The sequence below is a fragment of the Cricetulus griseus genome (genome assembly GCF_003668045.3).
Source record: "Cricetulus griseus strain 17A/GY chromosome 1 unlocalized genomic scaffold, alternate assembly CriGri-PICRH-1.0 chr1_0, whole genome shotgun sequence".
Classification (NCBI taxonomy): Eukaryota; Metazoa; Chordata; class Mammalia; order Rodentia; family Cricetidae; genus Cricetulus; species Cricetulus griseus.
The window spans coordinates 256,838,372-256,860,050 of record NW_023276806.1 but is presented as its reverse complement, the minus strand read 5'-3'; the positions used below and the strand labels follow the sequence as shown (position 1 = coordinate 256,860,050).

Here is a 21,679-nt window from a genome sequence, read left to right as displayed (position 1 = left end):
TAACACCATTTTGATTCAGTCTACCTCTGGGTAGTAAGTACCTCGAAGACTTCCCACCTAATTCTCTATGAGGTCAAAAACATCCTCCGGGACCCAACCCAGATGTCCCTTTCCCATCCAACCTATCACCAGAGCCGTTCACCCTTCATCTCTGTCGAATCCAAGACCAACACCATCAATGGCTCAGTAAGTCAGTAGCATACAGAAACGATATCAAGCACACAGTAGGTGCTCAGCCAGTACAAAGGAATACTGCTTCCTTGCAACAGCAGCCCGCTTCTTCAATTACTCTCTGGTCTACATTTACAAGATGCAGACGGATGAGACCTGGTACACATCAGACCCTCAGGATCTTCCGGAAAGTTCTAGTTTTTTGGCCCCTCTTCCTTGGCTCTGGCTGACTCAAGCACCATTACCTCTCTAGCCTTGCTGGTTGGCTTTCCAACCTCCAAGGCTGATGTACGCTGCTAAATCCTTGGGCTTGCACATCAGCCTGGAGGGGAGGCTGTGAGGACGTGCACGCATTTAGGAGGCTCAAGGACCTTTGAGGGGCTTGCTTCTCTGGTCAAAACATCACACTCAGTGGGAAAGTGAACTGAGGTTTTGGGGACAAAACCGAGGGGAAAGTGGCGCGTTGAGCGGCTGAACCCACCCACCTGCTATCTCCACCTCAGAGTCTCCAACCAGGACCCTAAGGAACATCCCAGACAAAGCAGGCGATGCTGACGTCACATTTATTCTGGCTTCTCCAGCCCCAAGCCTACCTCTTGGCAGTTGAGTCCCCCGAAGCTCGGATGGCGGCCTCACGTTCTCTCCAGCTGCTGGAGATCTGTTTTTGGACAGTAGGCGTGATCACAGCCGCCAGCACGGACAGGACAGGGGCGTGCACCCCGCTTCCGCGGCACCCAAACACAACAGGCGTCCACCCCACAGGCGCGGCGTGTTTACAAAGTCCGTGCCGCATCGCAGATCGCTAGCTAGAAGCTGGGCAGGAAGTGGGGACGAGGGGGCGGGCGAGACAAAGGAGCTGGGTGCTGAGCTCTGCTAGGGTCTGGTTCCTGACACTCCAGTGCAGCCAGGAGGGGGCTCATCAAGCTCTGATCGCTACTGCACGGAGAGTCTACAGATCTGATCCTCAGCCCCAGGTGGTGGTAGTTGGGGGTGTGTCTTCGCCAGGCTCAGGTGTACACACACTCCACGGGATGCCTCCTGGGCATCTGCAATTCGTGGCGCACATTGATTAGGAAGTAAACAGCAGGTCTGAGTTTTTAACTCTTACCACACAGCCAGGAACCGTGACACCTGTTATCTCACCGTGTCCCCAGTTATCTATCACGCGGGGGGCGGGGTGGGGGGGTGGGAACACGGAGGCACAGTAAGAACGTGGCCAGAGTCAGAGCTAACATGTGTTGGAACTCAAGCCCAGTGATTGTAACGGCCAGAAAGGCCAGAATGCGTAAGAAGAGGCAAGCTTTCTCCTGAAGAATTCCCAGTCCAGAGTTCCCCAATATTTCTTTTTCTTTTTTAAAAAATAATTTATTTAACCTTTATTTTATGTATATTGGGGTGGAGATATCAGATTCCCCTGGAACTAGAGTTACAGACAGTTGTGACCTGCCATGTGGATGCTGAGAATTGAACCCAGGTCTTTTGGAAGAACAGTCAATGCTCTTAACTGCTGAGCCACCTCACCAGCCCCTACACAATATGTTTTTGTTGTTTTTAATTTTTTTTGGGGGGGGTTCGAGACAGGGTTTCTCTGTGGCTTTGGAGGCTGTCCTGGAACTAGCTCTTGTAGACCAGGCAAAATGGCCATACACATAAAACAAATGCATACATTTTTTAAAAGAGCACTTAATTTTATTGTTTTATTTGTGTGTGTGTGTGTGATTGTACGTGTGAATGTCCCCAGAGCCAGAAGAGGGTATCAGATCATCTTGAAGCTGAAGTCACAGGTAGTTCTGAGCCACTCAACATGGGTGCTGAGATTTTTGAACTCTGATTCTCTCCAACAGCAGTGTGTGCTCTTAACCATTGAGCAGTCTCTCCAGCCCAAAAGTGTGTTCTTTTTTATTAATAGTTTATTTTTATTTTATGTGCATTGGTATTTTGCCTGCATGTATGTCTGTGTGAAGGTGTCGGATCCCCTGGAGGTAGTTACAGGCAGTTGTAGGCTGTTGTGGGTGTTGGGAATTAAACCCAGGTCCTTTGGAAGAACAGCCAGTGCTCTTAGCTGCTGAGCCACCTCTCCAGGCCCCCCCCCCACTACGTTCTTAAGTGTACTTTCTGAGACATTATTTCATATCCATAGCTTTGTTTTTACTTTTTTTTAAAGATTTATTTATTATGTATAGTGTTCTTGTCTGCATGTATCCATGCAGACCAGAAGAGGGCGCCAGGTCGCATTACAGATGGTTGTGCGCCATCATGTGGTTGCTGGGAATTGAACTCAGGACCTCTGGAAGAGCAGACAGTGCTCTTAACCTCTGAGCCATCTCTCCAGCCCCTGTTTTTACTTTTTACTTATTTTTTTTTCCTACAGGGAAGGTCTCCTTCTGTAGTCCCAAACTGCCCTGGAACTCCAGATCCTCCGGCTTAGCCTCAAAGTGCTAGGGTTATAGATGGCTGGCTTCTGGCCAAATAGATTCTTCTTAACTCCGTACAACCCACAGAGAGTTTCCCAGAGCCATTGCCATAGCCGCTAAAAGGCCCGCGAAAGCTTGGCTCACACAAAGTCTTCCGACCTACATCCCCCTCCCACCCCCTAAACACACTTCGCAGAGCTTAACCGCGAGGCGGAGCACCTGCGGCCCCGCCCTTCGCCTCCTCCCCACCCGACAACTACAAGTCCCGTCGTGCCCCGCGCTCACGCGCACTACGCGAGAGCAAGATGGCCGACACGGCGGCCGGGCCTGGTGGCTCTGGAACGGTAAGGGTCGGGAGGCGCGGCGTAAAGCCGAAAGGGTTTGGGTCTTCCGGATCTTTTCCATGGTTTGGGCCACAATCTCGGACAGAGAAACCCAAGCCCATTCTGAGACCTGATGATTGGAAAATCTTTTTGGCCAAACGCGTTCCCCGCTGCTTGGCGGCGGCCTCCTAAATTGGTGCAGCTGAGACATGATTGGCTCGTTCCCTGTTGAGGGTGGGAACCCGGAACACTTTCTGATTGGTCTGAAGAGGCTGTTTTCATCCTCTTACTGGCCAGCTAAAGTTGGAAGGGAGTTCCTTTTCAAAATATTTACCTTCCTTGCCGTCCTTTGAAGCTAGTTCAGCCCTCCCTTGCGTCCCATGTTGTTGCTGTCTTAATTTTCCTTGTTAATGAAGTGGTGTGGAGATGGAACAAGAGACAGCAGGTGTATAAATTCTATATATCTCTTCGAACTCACAGAGATCCGCCCGCCTCTGCCTCCCGAGTGCTGGCATTAAAGGCGTGCACCACCTCTGTATATATTCTGATAATTTGCTCCAGAAAGACGTGAAGGGGCTGGAGAGATGGTTTAGTGGTTAAGACCGCTTTTGTTCTTCCAGAACACCGGAATTCGTGGGTTAGTTCACAACCACCTGTAACTCCAGCTTAATGGAATCCCACGCCCTCTCCAGGCCTCACATGAACACACACAACACACACACATCTACGTGTATTTTTTTTTTTGAGCAAGTAGTGTTTATCCTATTGGAAGCCTCTGGATTTGGATGCTCAGTTATTACTCATTTGGTGAGATCTGGAAGTCTAAGTATTAAACACTGATAAAGAGAACCTTTGCTATCCAGGCAAAAGTTGGTACACACCTGTAATTTGTATGCTTGGGAGGTTGAAGTTAGAGGATGTCAATGTCATCCTAGGCTATTTCTCTAGCATTAGGCCAGCTTGAGTGAACTACGTAATGTGACTTCTGTTTGCCACTGATGGTGTGTGAACTCTGGTTGCATCCTTGTCTGGTGGTTAAAAGTATCCTCTTTCTGGGCTTCTGATTCTCAGAGATCAGGAAGTAAACAGTCCACTAATCCTGCTGATAACTACCATCTGGCCCGGAGGAGGACTCTGCAAGTGGTTGTGAGTTCCTTGCTGACAGAGGCAGGATTTGAGAGTGCTGAGAAAGCATCTGTGGAAACATTGACAGAGATGCTGCAGAGCTGTGAGTACCAAGAAACACTGTGCTGCAGAAATGCCATCTTAGATACTGCCCCCTTTTCCTTGGAAGGCTGAGGCTTACCTTCAGACAGAAGAAACAAAAATTGTCCTTTGTAGAATAAGACTGTTTATTTTGATATTTGTATGTGTGGTAAAAAAAATATGTAGCTACATTGTCATTTTAACCATTTGCAGTGGTGGTGGTAAGTGAACACTCACTCACAGTGCTGTGAAACCCTCAGCATTACCCATGCCCAGAAACCTGTACCCATGTCTTTGAATTGCTTTTTCTCTATGTCTCTGTGTGTATATGTATATATTGCCTTAGGGTTTCTCTTGTTGTGAAGAGACACCATGACCACAATAACTCTTATAAAGCAAAACATTTAATTGAGATGCCTTACAGTTTCAGAGGTTCAGTCCATTATCATCATGTTGGGGACCATAATGGCATGCAGGCAGGCATGGTACTGGGTACATCTTGATGTACAGGCAACAGGAAGTGAACTTGGACACTGGGAGTAGCTTGAGCATAGGAGACCTCAAAGCCCACTCCCACAGTGACACACTTTCTCCAACAAGGCCACACCTACTCCAATGAAGTCATACCTTCTAATAGTGCCCCTCCCTTTGGGAGCCATTTTCTTTCAAAACACCACATATATATATATATATATCATATCTTAAAAAAAATTACTCTTACTTATTTGTGTGTGTGATAGGGACTATATGCATGCCATAGCACACATATGGAGGTCATAGGATAACTTGTGGGAATCAGTGTGTGCCTTCCACCATATGAGTCCCAGGGATGGAACTCAGGTCATTGGTAGGAAGTACCTTACCATTGACCTAAATCACTGACTTTGGCTTTGCTTTTTCTCTGTACTTCAGATAAATGGAATCTGAAAATATTTATCATTTGTGCCTGGCTTATCTCATTAATATAATGTTTCAAAGTTTATCCATGTTATAGATTCCATTCCTTTTGAAGAATGTCATTCCTTTTGAAGACTGACTACTTACTCCATTGTAGAGTTGGATAGGGTGGGCACACCTGTAATCCTAGCCCTTAGGAGGTGGAGGCAGCAATATCAGGAGTTCAAATTTAGTTTCTGCTACATATAGAGTTTGAGAACCTGTCTAAAAATAAACAAAGAAGCTGGGCATTGGTGGTGCACGCCTTTAATCCCAGCACTCGAGAGGCAGAGGCAGGCGGATCTCTGAGTTCGAGGCCAGCCTGGTCTCCAGAGAGAGATCTCCAGAGAGAGTGCCAGGATAGGCTCCAAAGCTATACAGAGAAACCCTGTCTCAAAAAACCAATAAAGAAAGAAAGAAAGAAAATGCTCCATTTTATGTGTATACCCCAGTTGGTTTATTCGTCCATTTGTCAGTTTCTTTCCCACTTTCTGATTGTTGTGAATTTGGGCTGCTGTGTGTGAGGTGCACAAGTGCCTGTTTGAGCCCTGACTTTAGTCATTAGCTATATATGTAGAGCAAAACTGCTGGCTCACCTGGTAATCCTATATTGAATTTGGAGGAACCGTGGCCTTTGACTCTTGTAGACATCTCGGAAATCGGGAGAAGTGCCAAGTCTTACTGCGAGCACACAGCCAGGACCCAGCCCACATTGTCGGATATCGTGGTCACGCTGGTTGAAATGGGTGAGTGCATCTCCAGCATCCAGTGCTCTGAGTTAGGATCCCTAGGCAGGGAGGGAGGCCTGGGGGTTGGGGTGTCTGCTGAGTGCTCATGGATTCCTTCGTGTTTTCCTTGATTTGCTTTTAGTTTAGAAAGTTAAGAGGAAAGAATCCTTTGAGCCCATCTTGGAGACCCCCTGAGTCCTTTTTGGGGAGCTCTGCTGGATCTTCTTTTGAGAGGCAGAATAGTGGCTCAGTTGGGAGTTTAAGCCCCCTTTTCTCACTTTTTCTTTTCCTTTTTTCTCCCCCCCTCCCCAGACATGGTTTCTCTGTATTGCTTTGGTGCCTGTTCTGGAACTTGCTCTATAGACCTGGCTGACTTCGAACTCACAGAGATCCTCCTGCCTCTGCCTCCTGAGTGCTGGGATTAAAGGCATGCGCCACCAATGCCCAGCCCTTTTCACACTGTTAACTTCGCTTTTCATGTTCAGTATCCAATGACCTACGCAGTGATTGGCTTTCTTGTCCCTAGGGTTCAATGTGGACACTCTTCCTGCATATGCTAAACGGTCTCAGAGAATGGTCATCACTGCACGTAAGTGGCTTTGAACCCAGGGACTTAGTAAGTATACAGTGATTATGGTGGGACTCGGTTGGAGAATAGGGCAGGCATCAGAGTGGCAGCTGTTGGCTCTTTGCAAGCTCCCTTCCAGTCTTTGGGGTGGGTTAGCTACCCACAGCCTGGTTTTATCTGGACAGGAGGATTCTAAGCTACTCTGAACCACTGCCCTTGTACTTTAACCCTGAAAAGCAAGCAACGATACAGGAAGACTATGAAAGTTCTTGCTCCTTTAGATCAGGGTTGGTAAATGTAGTCCAATGCTTGCTTTTGTAAATATAATTTTATTGGCATGCAGTTGTATTTATTTGTCTGTGATTGCTTTCATGTTATAAAGGCAGGGTTTTGTGGCTTGCATAATCTGAACTGCCACTGCTTACTGGCTACTCTTGTAATCCTAGCACTTGTGGGATACATAGGCAGGACTATGACTAAGAAACAAGCAAACAAAAGTCTAAAATATGTATCATGTATCCCCTTATGTAAAAAGTTTACTCTTTAGGATAACTAGGTCCCTTAAAGTAAGGAGTAACTGCTTTAGTCTTTAGGACTTGGGGGTACTGCTGTGTTTCTTTCTTTCTTTCTTTTTTAAAATTTTATTTATTTATTATGTATACAACATTCTGCTTCCATGTATATCTGCACACCAGAAGAGGCACCAGATCTCATAACAGATGGTTGTGAGCCACCATGTGGTTGCTGGGAATTGAACTCAGGACCTCTGGAAGAGCAGTCAGTGCTCTTAACCACTGAGCCATCTCTCCAGCCCCACTGTATTTGTTTCTTAAAGTCACTTTTTTGCATTGGCATCATGTTAGATATTAAATCTGTTTATTATGTGTGTGCACGCACATGCCATGGTGTGCATGTGGCCATCTAGAGGAAAAGTTGGTGGAAGCTGTCTCCCTCCACCATGTGGGTCCTGCAGATTGGCTTGGTGGCAAGTCTTTTCCCACTGAACCATCTGGCCACCTGCATTGGAGAGAAGCAGTGGAAGGTGCCATCTTCCTTCCCCTCCACAATTGTTAAGCCCACACTTCCCCCAGCTCAGTGTTTGTTATTTGGGGTCTCTGAGCAGCGTGTGTGTGCTGGGGATTGGACCCCAGGGCCTTGTGCATGCCAAGCATAGACTACACCAAACACTGCTCCTAGTGTCCTCACTCTCTGGGAAGAAGACTAACAGCCCGTTGAATGCGAGTATTGTACTTCAGCATGTTCAACTATGTAGTGACTTTGGTGACAGCCACTCTCCTGTTGATGCAAGGGGCTTACAGGCAGATGTCACAGATTGAAATATCAAGCAAGATGACCTGACAAGGCCGGGCATTGTATGCTGATCTGAAGAGGTTATGGATGGCTTTTTATCAATAGAAATACAAGGTGCTGAGTCATGGTGTAGTGGGAAGATAGGGGTGGGGCTGAAGAAGGACTATTGTCTGTAGACTTCAGGGGTTGAACAAGTAACCAGTTGTGATTCTGTTGCAGCTCCAGTGACTAATCAGCCAGTGACACCCAAGGCCCTCACTGCGGGGCAGAACCGGCCCCACCCACCACACATCCCCAGCCATTTTCCTGAGTTTCCGGATCCCCACACCTACATCAAAACTCCAGTGAGTGGTGGAGCCACCCAGGGGCTGTGAGTGATGTAAACCAGCTGAGGAAAGGTTGCAGATGAAAGTGCTTTCAGTTCTCTGACTTTCCCTAGAGAGCAGCAATCTTGTTATAGGGAATGATGGCTCAGTCCTGTAATCCCACCACTTGGAAGGCTGAGGCAGAAGGGTGGCCATGAGTGTGAGGCCAGCCTGGGCTACAGAGTGAGATGCTGTCTCTAAGAGAGACAGGACTCAGGGAAGGAATTGATACAGTTGCCCTGGACTTCAGTCCCTCAAAGTGTCCTGGGGTTGCTATGATAAGGTGCTACAAAGTAGCTGACTTAGAGCAATAGAAGTGTATTACTTTATAGGCCTGGGGGCCAAAAGTTGAAAATCAAGGTGTTATCAGGGCCATATTCCCTGTAAAGCCTGTAAGGGAATCGTGTTCACCTTGCCTTAGTGTGTCAACATTTCTCCAGCATTTCTTGGTTTATAGATGTGTCGCTCCAATCTTCCTGTCCCCTCCACGTGGTGCTGGCTTTCCACCTCTACAGATTAAATATTTTGTCTTCCCATAAGGACACCATTGTCCTTACTTCATGACTCTTCCTAATCAATGACATCTTGGTGACTCTGTTGACAAATAAAGTCATATGAGATGCCAGTAGTTAGCTTACTATATCTAAACATTTTTTTATGGGAATACAGATCAATTCATAGTATTCATACCTCTTATATGGTATGTTAAATCCTGACAATAAAAATAATGTAAGAAGCTTCTTTTACTGGTGTTTTTTGAGACAGAGTCGTAGACAGCTCAGGTTGGCCTCCAGCTCAGTATGTAGTTAAAAAGATGACTTCAGGCTTCAGGTCCTCCTGCCTCTACCTCTGAAGTGCTGGGATTACAAGTATGTATCATTACCCCTCCCCCCTCTTCCTCCCTCCTTCCCTTTTTAGACCAGACTGGCTTTGACCTCACTGAGATCTCCTACCTCTGCCTCTCAGGTGTTGAGATTAAGGGCATGGGCTAACAAGATGGTATTCTGTAATTCTTTTGTTTTTGAGACAGGATTTCTCTGTGTAGCTTTGTAGACCAGGCTGGCCTCAAACTCACAGGCTGGCTGCCATAGTCAACTATGTAGTAAATATTTGCACTTTTTTTTTTTCCCGAGACAGGGTTTCTCTGTGGCTTTGGAGGCTGTCCTGGAACTAGCTCTTGTAGACCAGGCTGGTCTCGAACTCACAGAGATCCACCTACCTCTGCCTCCCGAGTGCTGGGATTAAAGGCGTGCGTCACCAACGCCTGGCCGCACTTTTCTTAATGAGTATTCCTGTACTGAAATGAGCTCTTTCTTTTGTATGCTGTTCCTCATGTAACCTTAGTCAGCAGGTCATGTTCTCAGGACATAGCTGCAGCAAGGCAGGGCCTGAGGAGAGCTGAATGCAGCATGGGCTCAGCCTGGTGTCTCTGTTGTTCCAGACATACCGTGAACCAGTGTCTGACTACCAGGTCCTGCGAGAGAAGGCTGCATCTCAGAGGCGAGATGTGGAGCGAGCCCTCACCCGTTTCATGGCCAAGACAGGCGAGACCCAGAGTCTTTTCAAGGATGATGTCAGCACTTTCCCCTGTGAGAGTCACCCCCCTGGGAACCCTGTTTTGTTTGAGATAATCTCACCATCTTTGCTTTCTCTCAGTGTGGTGGGGAGACATGAGTAAGCCTTTGTGTTTTTCTCTAGTGCAGTTTCTTCTCTAGATCCTTCCTCCAAGCTCTGAGAGACTCTTCCTAAAGGATGACTCCAAATGGAAAGGCTGCTCAAGGCAGTGAGTTTAGGTTACCTCACTGGTGGCTGAGCCCTGGGCAGCAAAGTCTCCTGTGGAAGTGGTGACCCAGGTAGTAGGAGGAACGCTGGCATCTGTAGCCAGTTGCTTACCAGTGTCCTTTTCTAGGCTACATCTCATTTAGGCTTTGTTGACCAAGTCACTCGTCTCCATAGGGGACCTTGGGTTATGCAGAGTTGAATGGGGGAGCTTGGTCTGTTCACTTAGTGAGTGTCCACTCGGTGCCTGCTAGCCATTCCCCACACATCACCTCAGGCAGCCATCCAGACCTGTAAGTTAGCAGTCCTTAGCTTTGCCACACAGAGGCTTGTGGGAAAGGGAAATTATCTAGCTTGAGGTTATGGTAACTGGGCAACATTCATACCTGGCTCCCTCTGGCTGCTCGACAGAGTCGTGTCTCTCTTCCAATTCCCAGTGATTGCTGCCAGACCTTTCACCATCCCCTACCTCACAGCCTTGCTTCCCTCTGAGCTGGAGATCCAGCAGATGGAAGAGACAGACTCCTCAGAACAGGATGAGCAGACAGACACAGAGAACATCGCTCTTCATATCAGCACGGTGGGTTCTCCTCTTCTGCCTGCCTCACACATCCTGAAACAGCTTTTCCCACACTAGGACCCTGCCCTGGGAACTGAACAGGGCCTACCCAGGTACTCTGGCTGTCTGTTAGAAGCTTGCATGATGGGCCTGTGTGACTAGTCTTCATCCAGAGACAAATTCTGGGGAGTCTCATTTAGCAGCTGATGAGCATTGTGGGTCCAGATGCCATTCCAGGTCTGGGAATCTAGTAGAAAGCAAGACTGACAAAGCCCCACCCTCAGGGAGTTAAAGAGGTCCCAGAAGGACCCATGGAAGGGATGGGAGAATGTAGAATGTAATATTTGATCATGTGTCTCAGGGTGGACTTTCCAGGCAGTGGTCATAGCACCTGCAAGGCCAGCCTGAGGTAGAGCGAGCTAACTTGTGGTACCTTCCGCTGTTTCAGGCTGTATAGCCATACATTATTTTACACAAAGTACACTAAAAAAAGACAGTTATTTGGACTTGTTACCATGTGTTAAAAATCCTGATCCCCACCCCCCACCCACCCCCACCCCCACCCCCCCACCCCCCCACCCCCGCCAAGTGCTGGGATTATAGCAGGGCACACAGTCACACTTCACTCAATGACCAATTTTAAGGTGTCCTTTTATCTCCTGGCGACAGTGTGTCTTTCAGGATCTGTTGCTATGGAACTCTTTAACCCTGACCTCTTCTCCATGTCCTTGAACATAAAGGAACCATTATTTTTAGAGTGGTTAATAGTTTGGTTTTTGTTTTCTCATACATTTGAGCTAGCTCTCTGGTGCAAGCAACCCAGAAGTTTAACTTTTACTCTTTGATGAGAAGCCGCACAATCATCTACTCAGTGAGCCCCTGTTTTTCAGTGACCATTGTCAGATACTATTCTGGCTGCTTAGAGGAAAACAAACACCCCAGCAGATAAAACCTCTGCCTCTGAGAGCCAATATTTACAGTGGGAGAATGGATTTAAATGTGGTCTGTAAAGTCATCTATGTTCAGGATGAAAGTGCTGGGACAGAGCAGAGCACAGTGAGGTGGAGGCTTTGCCTCTCAGTAATAGGACACTGAAGGTGGACCACCAAGCAAGGGACTAGAAGTGGGGAGGACAGATGAGCTGTGCCACTCTCTGGGAAAGAGTCCTTGTAGAAGTAATGGCTGGTGCAGAGGGCCTGAGAAACACCAGTGTTTGGCATGGAGAGCCAGAGAAGGGCCAATCTGGTGGTACCAGTTGTTTGAAGAGCTGGGTGAGCCGGAGTTACAGGAGGGCATGGAGCCAAGGAAGGGACATTTCTGAACTTCTGGAAGCATCATTGATCGCTGTGGTAAGAGTGGGCCCAAGAGGGATGGTACTGTTGGGAAGCTGTCACAGTCACATTGGCCAGGGATAGATGTGGCTCCTCCTCCTCGGGCGCTCACAATAGGGGCAGTGGAGATGTCACTGGCTCAGAGCACCTGAAGGATGGTAGTTCTGTCACCACAGTGGGAGGACGGGGGAGGGGAGGGGAGGGTTGTGAGGGGGAAGCTGAGGCACATTGAATATGAGGTGCCTATGGAATGCTTATATGAAGCTGTCAAGCAAGCAGATGGGAGTTTGAACTGGTGGTGAGAGAGAGCACAGGGTTAGGGTCAGACTTGTAACCTTTGGCATGGAAGCAGATAGGTAGGGGTTGTTCGTGTCCTCCTGCCTTGCCCAAGTGGCCCAAGGAGCTTGTGACACCCCCCCTTTTTTGTCTTGTTTTTGTTTTTGTGACACAGGGTTTCTCTGTAGCTTTGGAACCTGTCCTGGAACTTGGGAAGCAGAGGCAGGCGGATCTCTGTGAGTTCAAGGCCAGCCTGATCTATAGAGTGAGTGCCAGGATAGGCTCCAAAGCTACACAGAGAAACCCTGTCTCGAAAAACAAAAACAAACAAAGAACTCAGGCAGCCCAGTAGCTGGGTGTCCACACAGACCTCCCCCTTACCTGGCCCCACGTGAGCACAGCTGGTCTTGTGGCAGTTGTTTTGAAGAGGGACTCAATGGCTGTAGGTCTACTCATCGGGTTTAATGCAGGAAGAATCAAGCACATGTACTCTACAGGAAAGTGGCTTTGGGGGGGAACAGAGTTAATGGATATTGTGGGTATGTAGCCAACCTAGGAGCCACCCAGAGTCTTCAGGCCAGCAAGCCAGAGGCTGGTGTCCTCACCCCAGGCCAACTGTCCCTTGAGAGGAATTCTCAGAGTATCACAGTGACAGCAGCCACTGCTGGTTGGGGTCCGAGGCCTCCTTTAAACCTATTGGAGAAGACAACTCAGTCCTTCCAGGGAACCCTTGGTGAGCCACCAGGGGGCGCTGCCAGGTCAGCTTCTCGGCTAGGCCTGCCTGAATGACTCTGCTGCCACTGCTCACTTTAAAGAACAAAAATAAATTAAAAACAAAGAATATGCAGCCAGCCTGGTCTCCAGAGCGAGTGCCAGGATAGGCTCCAAAGCTACACAGAGAAACCCTGTCTCGAAAAACCAAAAAAAAATATATATATGGAAAATAAAGGAGAGTATAAACATTAATAAGGAAAGGAAAGTCAATTACCCATGCATCCAGGACACTTTCTAAATTTAAATTATATATATATATATATGGTCCAAAATCAAACTTTGCTAAAAATTAATAAAGCGCCCGATTGACAGGTGACAGGCATTGACAATATGTACGTGTGGTATCTGCAGACTCTGCTTTGCCTTGCTGGGCTTCACTTCAGAATTCCAGAAGTTCTGGAATATGCTGGAATATGGTTATTTGTCCTTGTTCTAAGTGCAAGAAATGAGAGATTTTGGATAAATGTGTTAGGACTTACACTAGTTTGGGCCTAGAAGAGACCTATTCTGTTCCCTGATTGGTTCTGACCCTGTGTCTCTTACTCCACAATACCCATGGCCACTTCCTTTTGTCACCCTGTTGCGTTAGGCTTCCTCCCTGAAGCATATAAATTCTAACCCTCACTCCAACTTCACGCCCCCCACCTTCTGAAGAGACTAAGGACCCTGGAGTCTTTCACTTTGTCAAAGCTCCCTTTAGAGCTAATTACTCCCCAGGTCTCATTGAGTCTGCGGATGAGATGGTGACCCTGGAAAGACAGTGGCTCCATCTTCTCCTTTCTCAATAAAGAGACCACTTGTGGCTGTGGGCAGTGCAGTCTCTTCACACCACTGGCGGCTGTGGCTGTGGCAGTGCAGTCTCTCTCTCTTCACACCACTGGTGGCCGTGGCTGTGACAGTGCAGTCTCTCTCTTCACACCACTGGCGGCTGTGGCTGTGGGCAGTGTCTCCTCACACCACTGGCGCTCTGCTTTATTTCGGCTTTTACTCAAAGGGTGACTCTGGAGCTGAGAAGGAGAACGCTTCTGTACTGCAGCAGAACTCCTCCTTGTCTGGGAGCCGGAACGGGGAGGAGAATGTCATTGATAACCCCTACCTGCGCCCTGTGAAGAAGCCCAAGATCCGCAGGAAGAAGTGAGTTGGAGGCTGGGGTCCAGGCCTGCCCCAGCTGCTTGTTGGTTCTTGGCAGGAACAGGCTCACCAGTGGGTGCAAGCTTGGCATGCATTACTTGGGCAAGAGGAAGTCATCTTCCTCTGCCTCTCCTCCTTGGCTCCCATATGTACTTGCTGCACTTCAGTGCCTGTGTCCTGCAGCCAAGACCACCCTGCCAGCCCTAGAGCTGCTCCCTCCCAGGAGAGCAAGAGGCCCCCTGGTAGGCTCTCTGGTTCTTCTCCTTTCCAGGTCCCTCTCTTGAGCTGAGATGGAAACTGCCCTGTAAGGGAGAGGACGCCGCTTTCCTGGGGGCGTGAAATCAGAGGGAAGAAGAAGGTGACATCCTTTTGCCCTTGCCCAGGCCATATCATTTTAGTAGCAGCCTTCTCTGAAGACATCCTGTTTTGCAAACAGGCCAGGGGCTGCTGACAACTTCATTGATTAATCACAGGACTTGATTCCTTTGAAACCTGGAGGGCCAGGGAAAGTGGCAGGAAAAAAAGGGTCCACTGCTTTGAGCCCTGCCAGGAAGACTGCCAAGTATATCTTCCAGGCCACCTGGATCCCCTGCATTGACTCACAAGAATCATGGCATTGATTTACCAGCCCAGAGCCTCATCTCACTTCTCTCTGCACCTGGGCTCCAAGATCCCTGCGGAGCTGTTGGAAAGTGACTGTGTAACCCTCATTGTGCTAGAAACAGGCCCACACTGCAGCTTTGATCTGGTGCTGGCAGCAGCTAGAAGTGCATGTCTTAATGAAGATGACAGTGGCCATCAGAGTAGCCTTGAATCTCTGACCAGCATTTCATTAAAGCTGGCCACAGTGGGGGTCATCCCCTTTGGAACATGTGTCTTCTGGGAATGATGGTCTGACCAGAGCCTGGGGTGTGGTTAGTTCTCCTGGGACTGATAGAGGAGCCATGGACTTTAAGCACCAGGAAGAGGACTTAGCAGGTGGGGGTGGGCTTGTTTTGAGGGCTAGGCTTAGCTGAGAAATACAGCTGATGGTGGAATGCCACAGTCTACACCAGAGGAAGTGGGCTGAGAGGGTCCTGCTGAGACCAGACATGTCAAGAAGCGAGTCTGCCCCGTCCACCTGCACCTCCCGGGAAGAAGACGCCATCCTTCACTTTCCCCACTAATCATGTAACATGCCTCAAGGAACACACTGTGCAAGTTGCTGTCCTTGCCTGGTTTTGGAAAGTGGTGTTGGAAAACCAAATCCCAGGAAGAATGGATGGACATGTGGAAATTGACATGAAGTGGCTAAGTCCTTCCTTGGATTGGAACTCTGAGCCTGTGTTTAATATTTCTCTCCATACTCCACCTTGGTGGCTGCTGCTTTTTCACTCTGTCACCCGACACCATGTGTGTTTTTGAGAAAGGATCTTGGTCTATAGCCCAGGCTATCCCAGAGCTCACTGTGTATCCCAGGCTCAGTGGTCTTCCTGCCGCATGCTGCGATTAAGGTGTGAGACCTGGCTCCCAGCACCTTCCTCGCTCTACTCTGGAGTCTTTGGTCCTTTTGCCTGGAGGAAAAAAAGCTCAGTCTGGAATTGATGAAAGGACACGAAGTGGTGAGAAAGTGAGATTTCTGGGCCCTGAACCAAACAGGAGTATTTTCATAGTGACTCAGAACTTCCAGGTCAGAACAAGACCGACACGACTGGATTGTGAGACTTTGTGATATACTTCGCAGCTCATGGCCCATCATCTGAAACCCAGTCCCAAGGTCAGATAGGAGCTGCCACACCTTGCTCTTCCTGCTCCTTCTAGTTCCCACACTTCTGTACCATTGTCACTGTCTGAAGCCAACGCCTGTTGGACATGTAGTGGGAGGTGGGGGTAGGAGGGGCTCCTGCTGCCCTGACCTCAACCGCAACACTGTGATTTGACCTGACTGATGTTGTGTTGAGGCATAGAATTCTCAATGTGTATCTATATATTTCTATTTTTTATAAGTTGGGAGAGGCTTCTTAGAGGAAAAATAAAGTGTCATTTATGAAAGCCTGTAATAAAATTCATAATAAATCTTAGTAAATTATCTGAACCTAGGGCCTTTCAAATGACAGGTAAATAAGTACTATACACTGCTTTTCTTGGGTATAAAACTAGCTTTTTTTTTTTAACTTTTAGTTTTGAGACAAGGGCTTACTAATTTCTAATTTGCCCAGGTTGGCCTTGAACTCACTCTGCAGTCCAGGCATACCTTGAATTTGACAAGTCTTTTGCCTCAACTGCCCCAAATTAGAAAGTGTATAAAACCCTAAAGAGTCTTCCACTCTCAGGAAAAATATCTATAGGGGGAAAAAAAGAAAGATTCCTCACCCAACTTCAGAACTTAGCATTTTGTCATGTCTGTTTTATCTATTTTCCTCTAGTTCTTCTTCCTGTGAAGTTTCTGTTGTTGTGTTCAGGTGCTAGGGCACAGACGGCTTGTGCTTAGTTTGTGAGCACCTGTGTGCACGCTCTGCCCCTCATCTAGACCCTAGACATCTGCAGTGGGTTTGTTTGTTTCTTTTAATTTCAGTCCTGCATCCCTTACTCTGTCAATGTGTCAGTGTATATCTGTGATGAATCTTTGAATTTTCCTTTTGAAGGAATTACAGTAGACAGGCCGCCTGTAATCCCAGCATTTCAGAGGTGGAGGCATGGAGGTCAGGAGTTCAAGGCCTTCCATGGCTACATAGTAAATGTACATGGAAGTCCATTGTGTCTCAGCTCCGCACACTTGCCCTCCATCATGTCTTCGTTAGTACTGCCATGTCATAGTCAGTGTTGGCAGTGATAAGGTCCCCTGAGCTCACGCAGATAGCATTGTGTGCATGTGTGCATTCATGTCTATGTGTGTTAGAGAAGGGTGTGTGTGGGTATGTGTGTATGTGTGTGCACGCATCTGCACTGACACACGTCCTTCTAGCAGTGTTGTCATGCAGGGTTATGTAACCACAAAGGTAGCACAGTGACCTCATCACATTCACTGTGCTTCTCTTTATAACCACACGCATCTGCTCTCATGACTCTGCCATTGGTGCTCAGTCCCCCATCTCTAAGATTTAATGTCACATCAATGAAATTATTAAGTCACCTTTTGAGGCCGTTGACTTTTTTCACTCTACATAGGCCTCTGGAGACCTATTTAGGTGGTTGTGTCATTAGTCTGTTTTTACTTCGTTTTCATTTTTTGTTTTTTTTTTTAAGATTTATTTATTTATTAGGTACAGTTTCCTGTCTGCATGTATCCCTGCAGGCTAGAAGAGGGCACCAGATCTCATTACAGATGGTTGTGAGCCACCATGTGGTTGCAGGGAATTGAACTCAGGACCTCTGGAAGAGCAGACAGTGCTCTTAACCTCTGAGCCATCTCTCCAGCCCCCTGTTTTTGTTTTTGAGACAGGCTCTCAATTGGTTAGCCATGTCTGACCTGAAACTCATCCTTTAGAGCAGGCTGGCCTCAAACTCAAAAGAGATTTCCCCCAGCCTCCAAGTGCTGGGATTAAGGCATGTGCCACCATGCCCAGTTTAGTTGGTTTCCTTCCGTTGCACAGTGACTTTTCATGGTATAGCTGTGCCAGAGTTTAACAGTCTGTCTCACAATCCACATGCTGCTTGGCATGTGGACTCTCTCTTCTTCTGAAAGCTATTAGAAATAAGCCTGGGAGCCTGGCATAATAGTGCACACCTTTAATCCCAGCACTCGGGAGGCAGGGGCAGGTAGTTCTCTGAGTTTGGGACCAGCTTTGTTTACATAATGAGTCCAGAATAGCCAGAGCTACATAGTGAGGCCTTGTTTCAAAAGAACGAAAATAAACAAGGAAGGAGAAAAAGAAAGGAAGGAAGCCAGGCGTTGGTGGCGCATGCCTTTAATCCCAGCACTTGGGAGGCAGAGGCATGCAGATCTCTGTGAGTTCGAGGCCAGCTGGTCTCCAGAGCAAGTGCCAGGATAGGCTCCAAAGCTACACAGAGAAACCCTGTCTCAAACTCACCCCCCCCCAAAAAAAAAGGAAGGAAGGAAGTAAAGAAAGAAAGAGAAAGAAGGCAGGCCTGTGATCACCACTTGTGCACAGGCCTCCTGGGTAGCAATGCTCACAGGCCCATCTTATTATAAATTTCAAACACAAAACTCCCAACATCTTATCAGTTCTATTTCATCTATTTCCTTCCATGCTGTGTATGTGTGAAAGAAAGAGGGAGACTCACTGTGTGTCCCTGACTGGCCTCAAACTCCTAAGTAGACCAAGCTTTAAACTCAGCTCTGCCTCCTGAGGGCTAGAATCAAAGGGCAGTTTCCTTTGGAGTCTAGAAGAGTGCACTGGATCCCTGGGAGTTGGAGTTATAAGGAATTGTGAGTTGTGTGGTGGTGCACACTCTGAGTTTGAGGACAGCCTGGTCTACTGAGTTCCAGGACAGCCAGGGCTGCACAGTGAAACATTGTCTTAAGAAATCCTATCTGGAAAAACCAAAAAAGAAACTGTGAGCTGTCAAATATGGGTGCTGGGAGCCCATCTCAAGTTCCCAGGAAGAGCAGTCATCATTCTTTACCCCAGAGCCCTCTCTGGCTGCTTCTCTACCCCTGGTGCTGGAATTAAAGGTGGTTATACAGTTACCGGATCAGACTTAACCTTTCTCTCCAACCACACCCACTTTGCAGAGGTTGGAAACCAGCACTGAGAGCAGGCAGCCCTGGTTGCTGACTTTGGGGCAGGGCGCAGGCCGGACAGCATGGACTCATTTCCAAGTCCTCTAGGTAGACCACACTAGGGTCTTCTTGTTCATTTACATTTAGACAGTCACCACTCTGCCTCCCCCTAATGTTTGGGGCTCCCTGCTCTTCTCAGTCTTCGTCCCCCATTCTTGTCCTTGCAGTAAGACTGCAGGCCCTCCAGAGATCCTCCACCCTGAGTCTAAACTGCCCCAAGTGCCAGGGAGGCCCCTGCCAGCTCTGTGTTCTTTTGGGTCACTCATCCTCCACTCATCACTCATTCATTTAGCACATAGAGATCTAGAGCCTTCTGTGCATGCCAGGCACTGCACCAGCTGTAAGGATACTGTGCTGAACAAGACAGATACACTTCCTGCCTCTAGGGAATTCATTCACACAAAACAAGACACACAGAACAAAACTAAGACCTCTGTAGGTTGTATGTGTGTGAGGGGCATGCCAGACAGGGTCTTCCCACCCTGCACAGAGAAGGCCTTCACTCAGTGCCTGGGTCTACACGTCTGACATTTGCTTCTCTTGCAGTCTTTCGGCTTCTCCCCCATTTTACCATTCCCATCTCTACTCGCTCATTTGACAAACAGCCTCTGAGCGTTTGGATAGAGACCATATGGATAGAGATCCTGGCAAACAGCACAGAGTGAACCTAGGCCTCTGCCTTCCTGGCACTTACAAGTGTCTGGGGATGGATGGCTCAAAACACACATGGAGTGTCTGTCAGGCAGTGAGCCTTGGAAAGAAAGCAGGACTGTTCATGGTGCTGGATAACTGGAGAATGGGGAGACAAGCAAAAAAAAGAGCCACAAGGGTAGTGTGCAAAGTCTGGGTTAGCAACATGGGGAACAGGAAGTGTGCAGCAGAGCCCTCCCAGAGGCCAGGCAGGCACTGCAAGCCTGTGTGGAGGGACCAATCCTGCCCTCTACCCCACGTGTTTCAGGGTCTTTGACAGGGACTTGAGACCTGGTGATGCAGGCCATATGAGTGGCTGCCTTCTTGGCAAGGCAGATCAGAGGCAGCACTCACACCACAGAATAGATTGGCAGGAGTTGATGAAGGAGCTGCACTTTTTAAAAAGTGGCCTGAAACGAATGTTCTAGTTGAGCAGAACATGAAATGCAACATCTTTAATGCAGAGTCTGTGGAAAGGGAACAGCACACGCAGGCCAGAGGCAGGAATGTGTGTGCACCTGGAGGATGGGAGGGTCAGGGTGGCACCACTCCGGCTTGACGAGGACTTGGACTGCTGTGCAGAGGGATGGGTAGGCAGGGGATCATGGGTAGGCCTGGGAGCCTTCTGGTTAGAGGGAGTGTGAGAAACATAATTTCTCTCTGTCAGCTGCACAGAGTTTGGAATTTGCCAATTATGATTCATGGTAGGGTAGGGGGTCAGCTAGCCATGCAGAAACGGAGTAGATTGGTACAGCCTCAGAAAGCCAGAACACACCTAAGGAGAGGCAGGAAACATAAACCCACAGATACCTGGATGACACCCTCCTGTGGAGGCCTGTGTTGCCAGGGAGATAGATAAACACACAGGAACCTGTTCTGCCTCCTCTGACCAAGAGAAGGTGTGATTGGAGGGCTGGCCTGAGGCTTGAAGCCTCTGCTGAGATCCCAGTGGGGTGAGGTGGCCACTGAGGCATTGGAAGAGGTGAATAAGCAGAGGCAGGGGGAGGGCAAGTGAGGAGCAGCTTGATGGAGCCAGCCAAGATGCCTGAGCGCCAGCCCCGCTTGGCCCTGAGGCTTTGTTCCTCTTGTAACATCTCTGTGGAGCCTTTGCACTTGTAAAGCCAGATTATACAAGGAGGTTTAGAACATCTCTGTTACCTCCAAATCAGGACTGCCCCAGGAAAGGGGTGGCTGGAGCTGGTAAGCCTTCCCAAACCTTTGGAAAGCACAGCACTCCTTTATCCTGAGGGTCCTGGGGTTTCCAAGGGCTTCATGTAACTCTTCCTTTTCTGGAGTTGGGGATAGAACCCAGGGCCTTGTGCATGCTGGGCACGTGCTCTCCCACTGAGTGGCAGCTCCAGCCCAGAGGTGTGTCCAGGGCAAGCCAAGGGTCCTCAGAGGCTCTTCTTGGTGTCTTTGTAGGAACAAGAGCCTGAGCCTTGCCATTTATTGCCACCTTTGAATTTTCCTTGTGACAGGTTTATCATTCTTCTCTTTCACTCAGGCTCACCCTGAAGCAAGTGCTTGACTCTCTGAACATCAGCTTCGATGGTCCAGCTGCAAGTCATGGAGGAATCGGCCTGCAGGTGAAGATTTGTCATGGACCCTTCTGGCCCTGGAAACAAACGCAAGGTATTTCCTCTCTTGGTGCTTATGACTTAGGGTCATCTACACATCATTTACTGTTTTTTCTTTGTTATAAGTTATTTAATTGTGAGTAGATAATATATGTATACAGCATAAAATTTAAAAGACAGAAATATATATATTTAATAATATATATAATAAATATCTTCCTCCTCCCACATCCCAGACTCTCAGGCTCACTGATGAGTCAGTATGGTTTTATGTATTATTGTGTGCGTGAAACACATATGTATCCTTTTATAGCATGTGTAAACACCATGCTTTCTCCTAGTGGTTAGTGTGTCTTCCATGTCAATAATAAAGAATTTCTTTCTGATTCATGGATTCACAATGCTGTGACACAGGCCTCTTTCTTCACTCATCAGTCTGACTCTCAGGTCACCTTCTGTTTTTTGTTTGTTGTTTTTTGTTTGTTTGTTTGTTTTTTGTTTTTGCCAGTCATGGTGATGCATGCCTTTAATCCGAGCACTTGGGAGGCAGAGGCAGGTGATCTCTGTGAGTTCAAGGATAGCCTAATCTACATAGAGAGTTCCAGGACAGCAACGGTGCTCTAAAGAGACCTGTCTCTAAATAAATAATATTTATTTTAAAGTGTGTGTGTGTGTGTGTGTGTGTGTGTGTGTTGGGTGGAGGGGTATGTGCTTGTGAGATGGGTACCCACTGAGGCCAGAAGAGGGTGGCAGATCCCCTGCAGCTGGAGATACAGACAATTTGTAAACTGTCTGATCTGGGTGCTGGGAACCAAAC

General features: G+C 48.0%; 1 protein-coding gene across 2 annotated transcripts; it reads left to right on the top strand.

The window, feature by feature from the left end:
* The first annotated feature begins 2,840 nt into the window (after positions 1–2,840).
* Taf8 (TATA-box binding protein associated factor 8) lies at positions 2,841–21,263 on the top strand. 2 transcript variants are annotated; one of them, XM_027389116.2, is made up of 9 exons: positions 2,841–2,929; positions 3,980–4,136; positions 5,698–5,796; positions 6,305–6,367; positions 7,877–8,001; positions 9,464–9,611; positions 10,239–10,381; positions 13,736–13,875; positions 14,144–15,940. In XM_027389116.2, exons 1-9 carry the CDS (start codon positions 2,891–2,893, stop codon positions 14,154–14,156), a joined length of 927 nt encoding a protein of 308 aa, XP_027244917.1. In that variant the 5' UTR covers positions 2,841–2,890; the 3' UTR covers positions 14,157–15,940. The 2 variants fall into 2 exon arrangements, with proteins under 2 accessions (XP_027244917.1, XP_027244918.1); XM_027389117.2 differs by lacking the exons at positions 13,736–13,875; positions 14,144–15,940 and adding an exon at positions 20,790–21,263.
* Positions 21,264–21,679: the final 416 nt, after the last annotated feature.

Bases quoted from the DNA above. Each gene is read 5' to 3' on its own strand.
- Taf8 (XM_027389116.2), top strand. From the start codon at position 2,891: ATGGCCGACACGGCGGCCGGGCCTGGTGGCTCTGGAACG. The intron at 5,797-6,304 runs GTGAGTGCATCT...TCTTGTCCCTAG, and splicing joins GGTCACGCTGGTTGAAATGG to GGTTCAATGTGGACACTCTT. The intron at 9,612-10,238 runs GTGAGAGTCACC...TCCAATTCCCAG, and splicing joins TGATGTCAGCACTTTCCCCT to TGATTGCTGCCAGACCTTTC.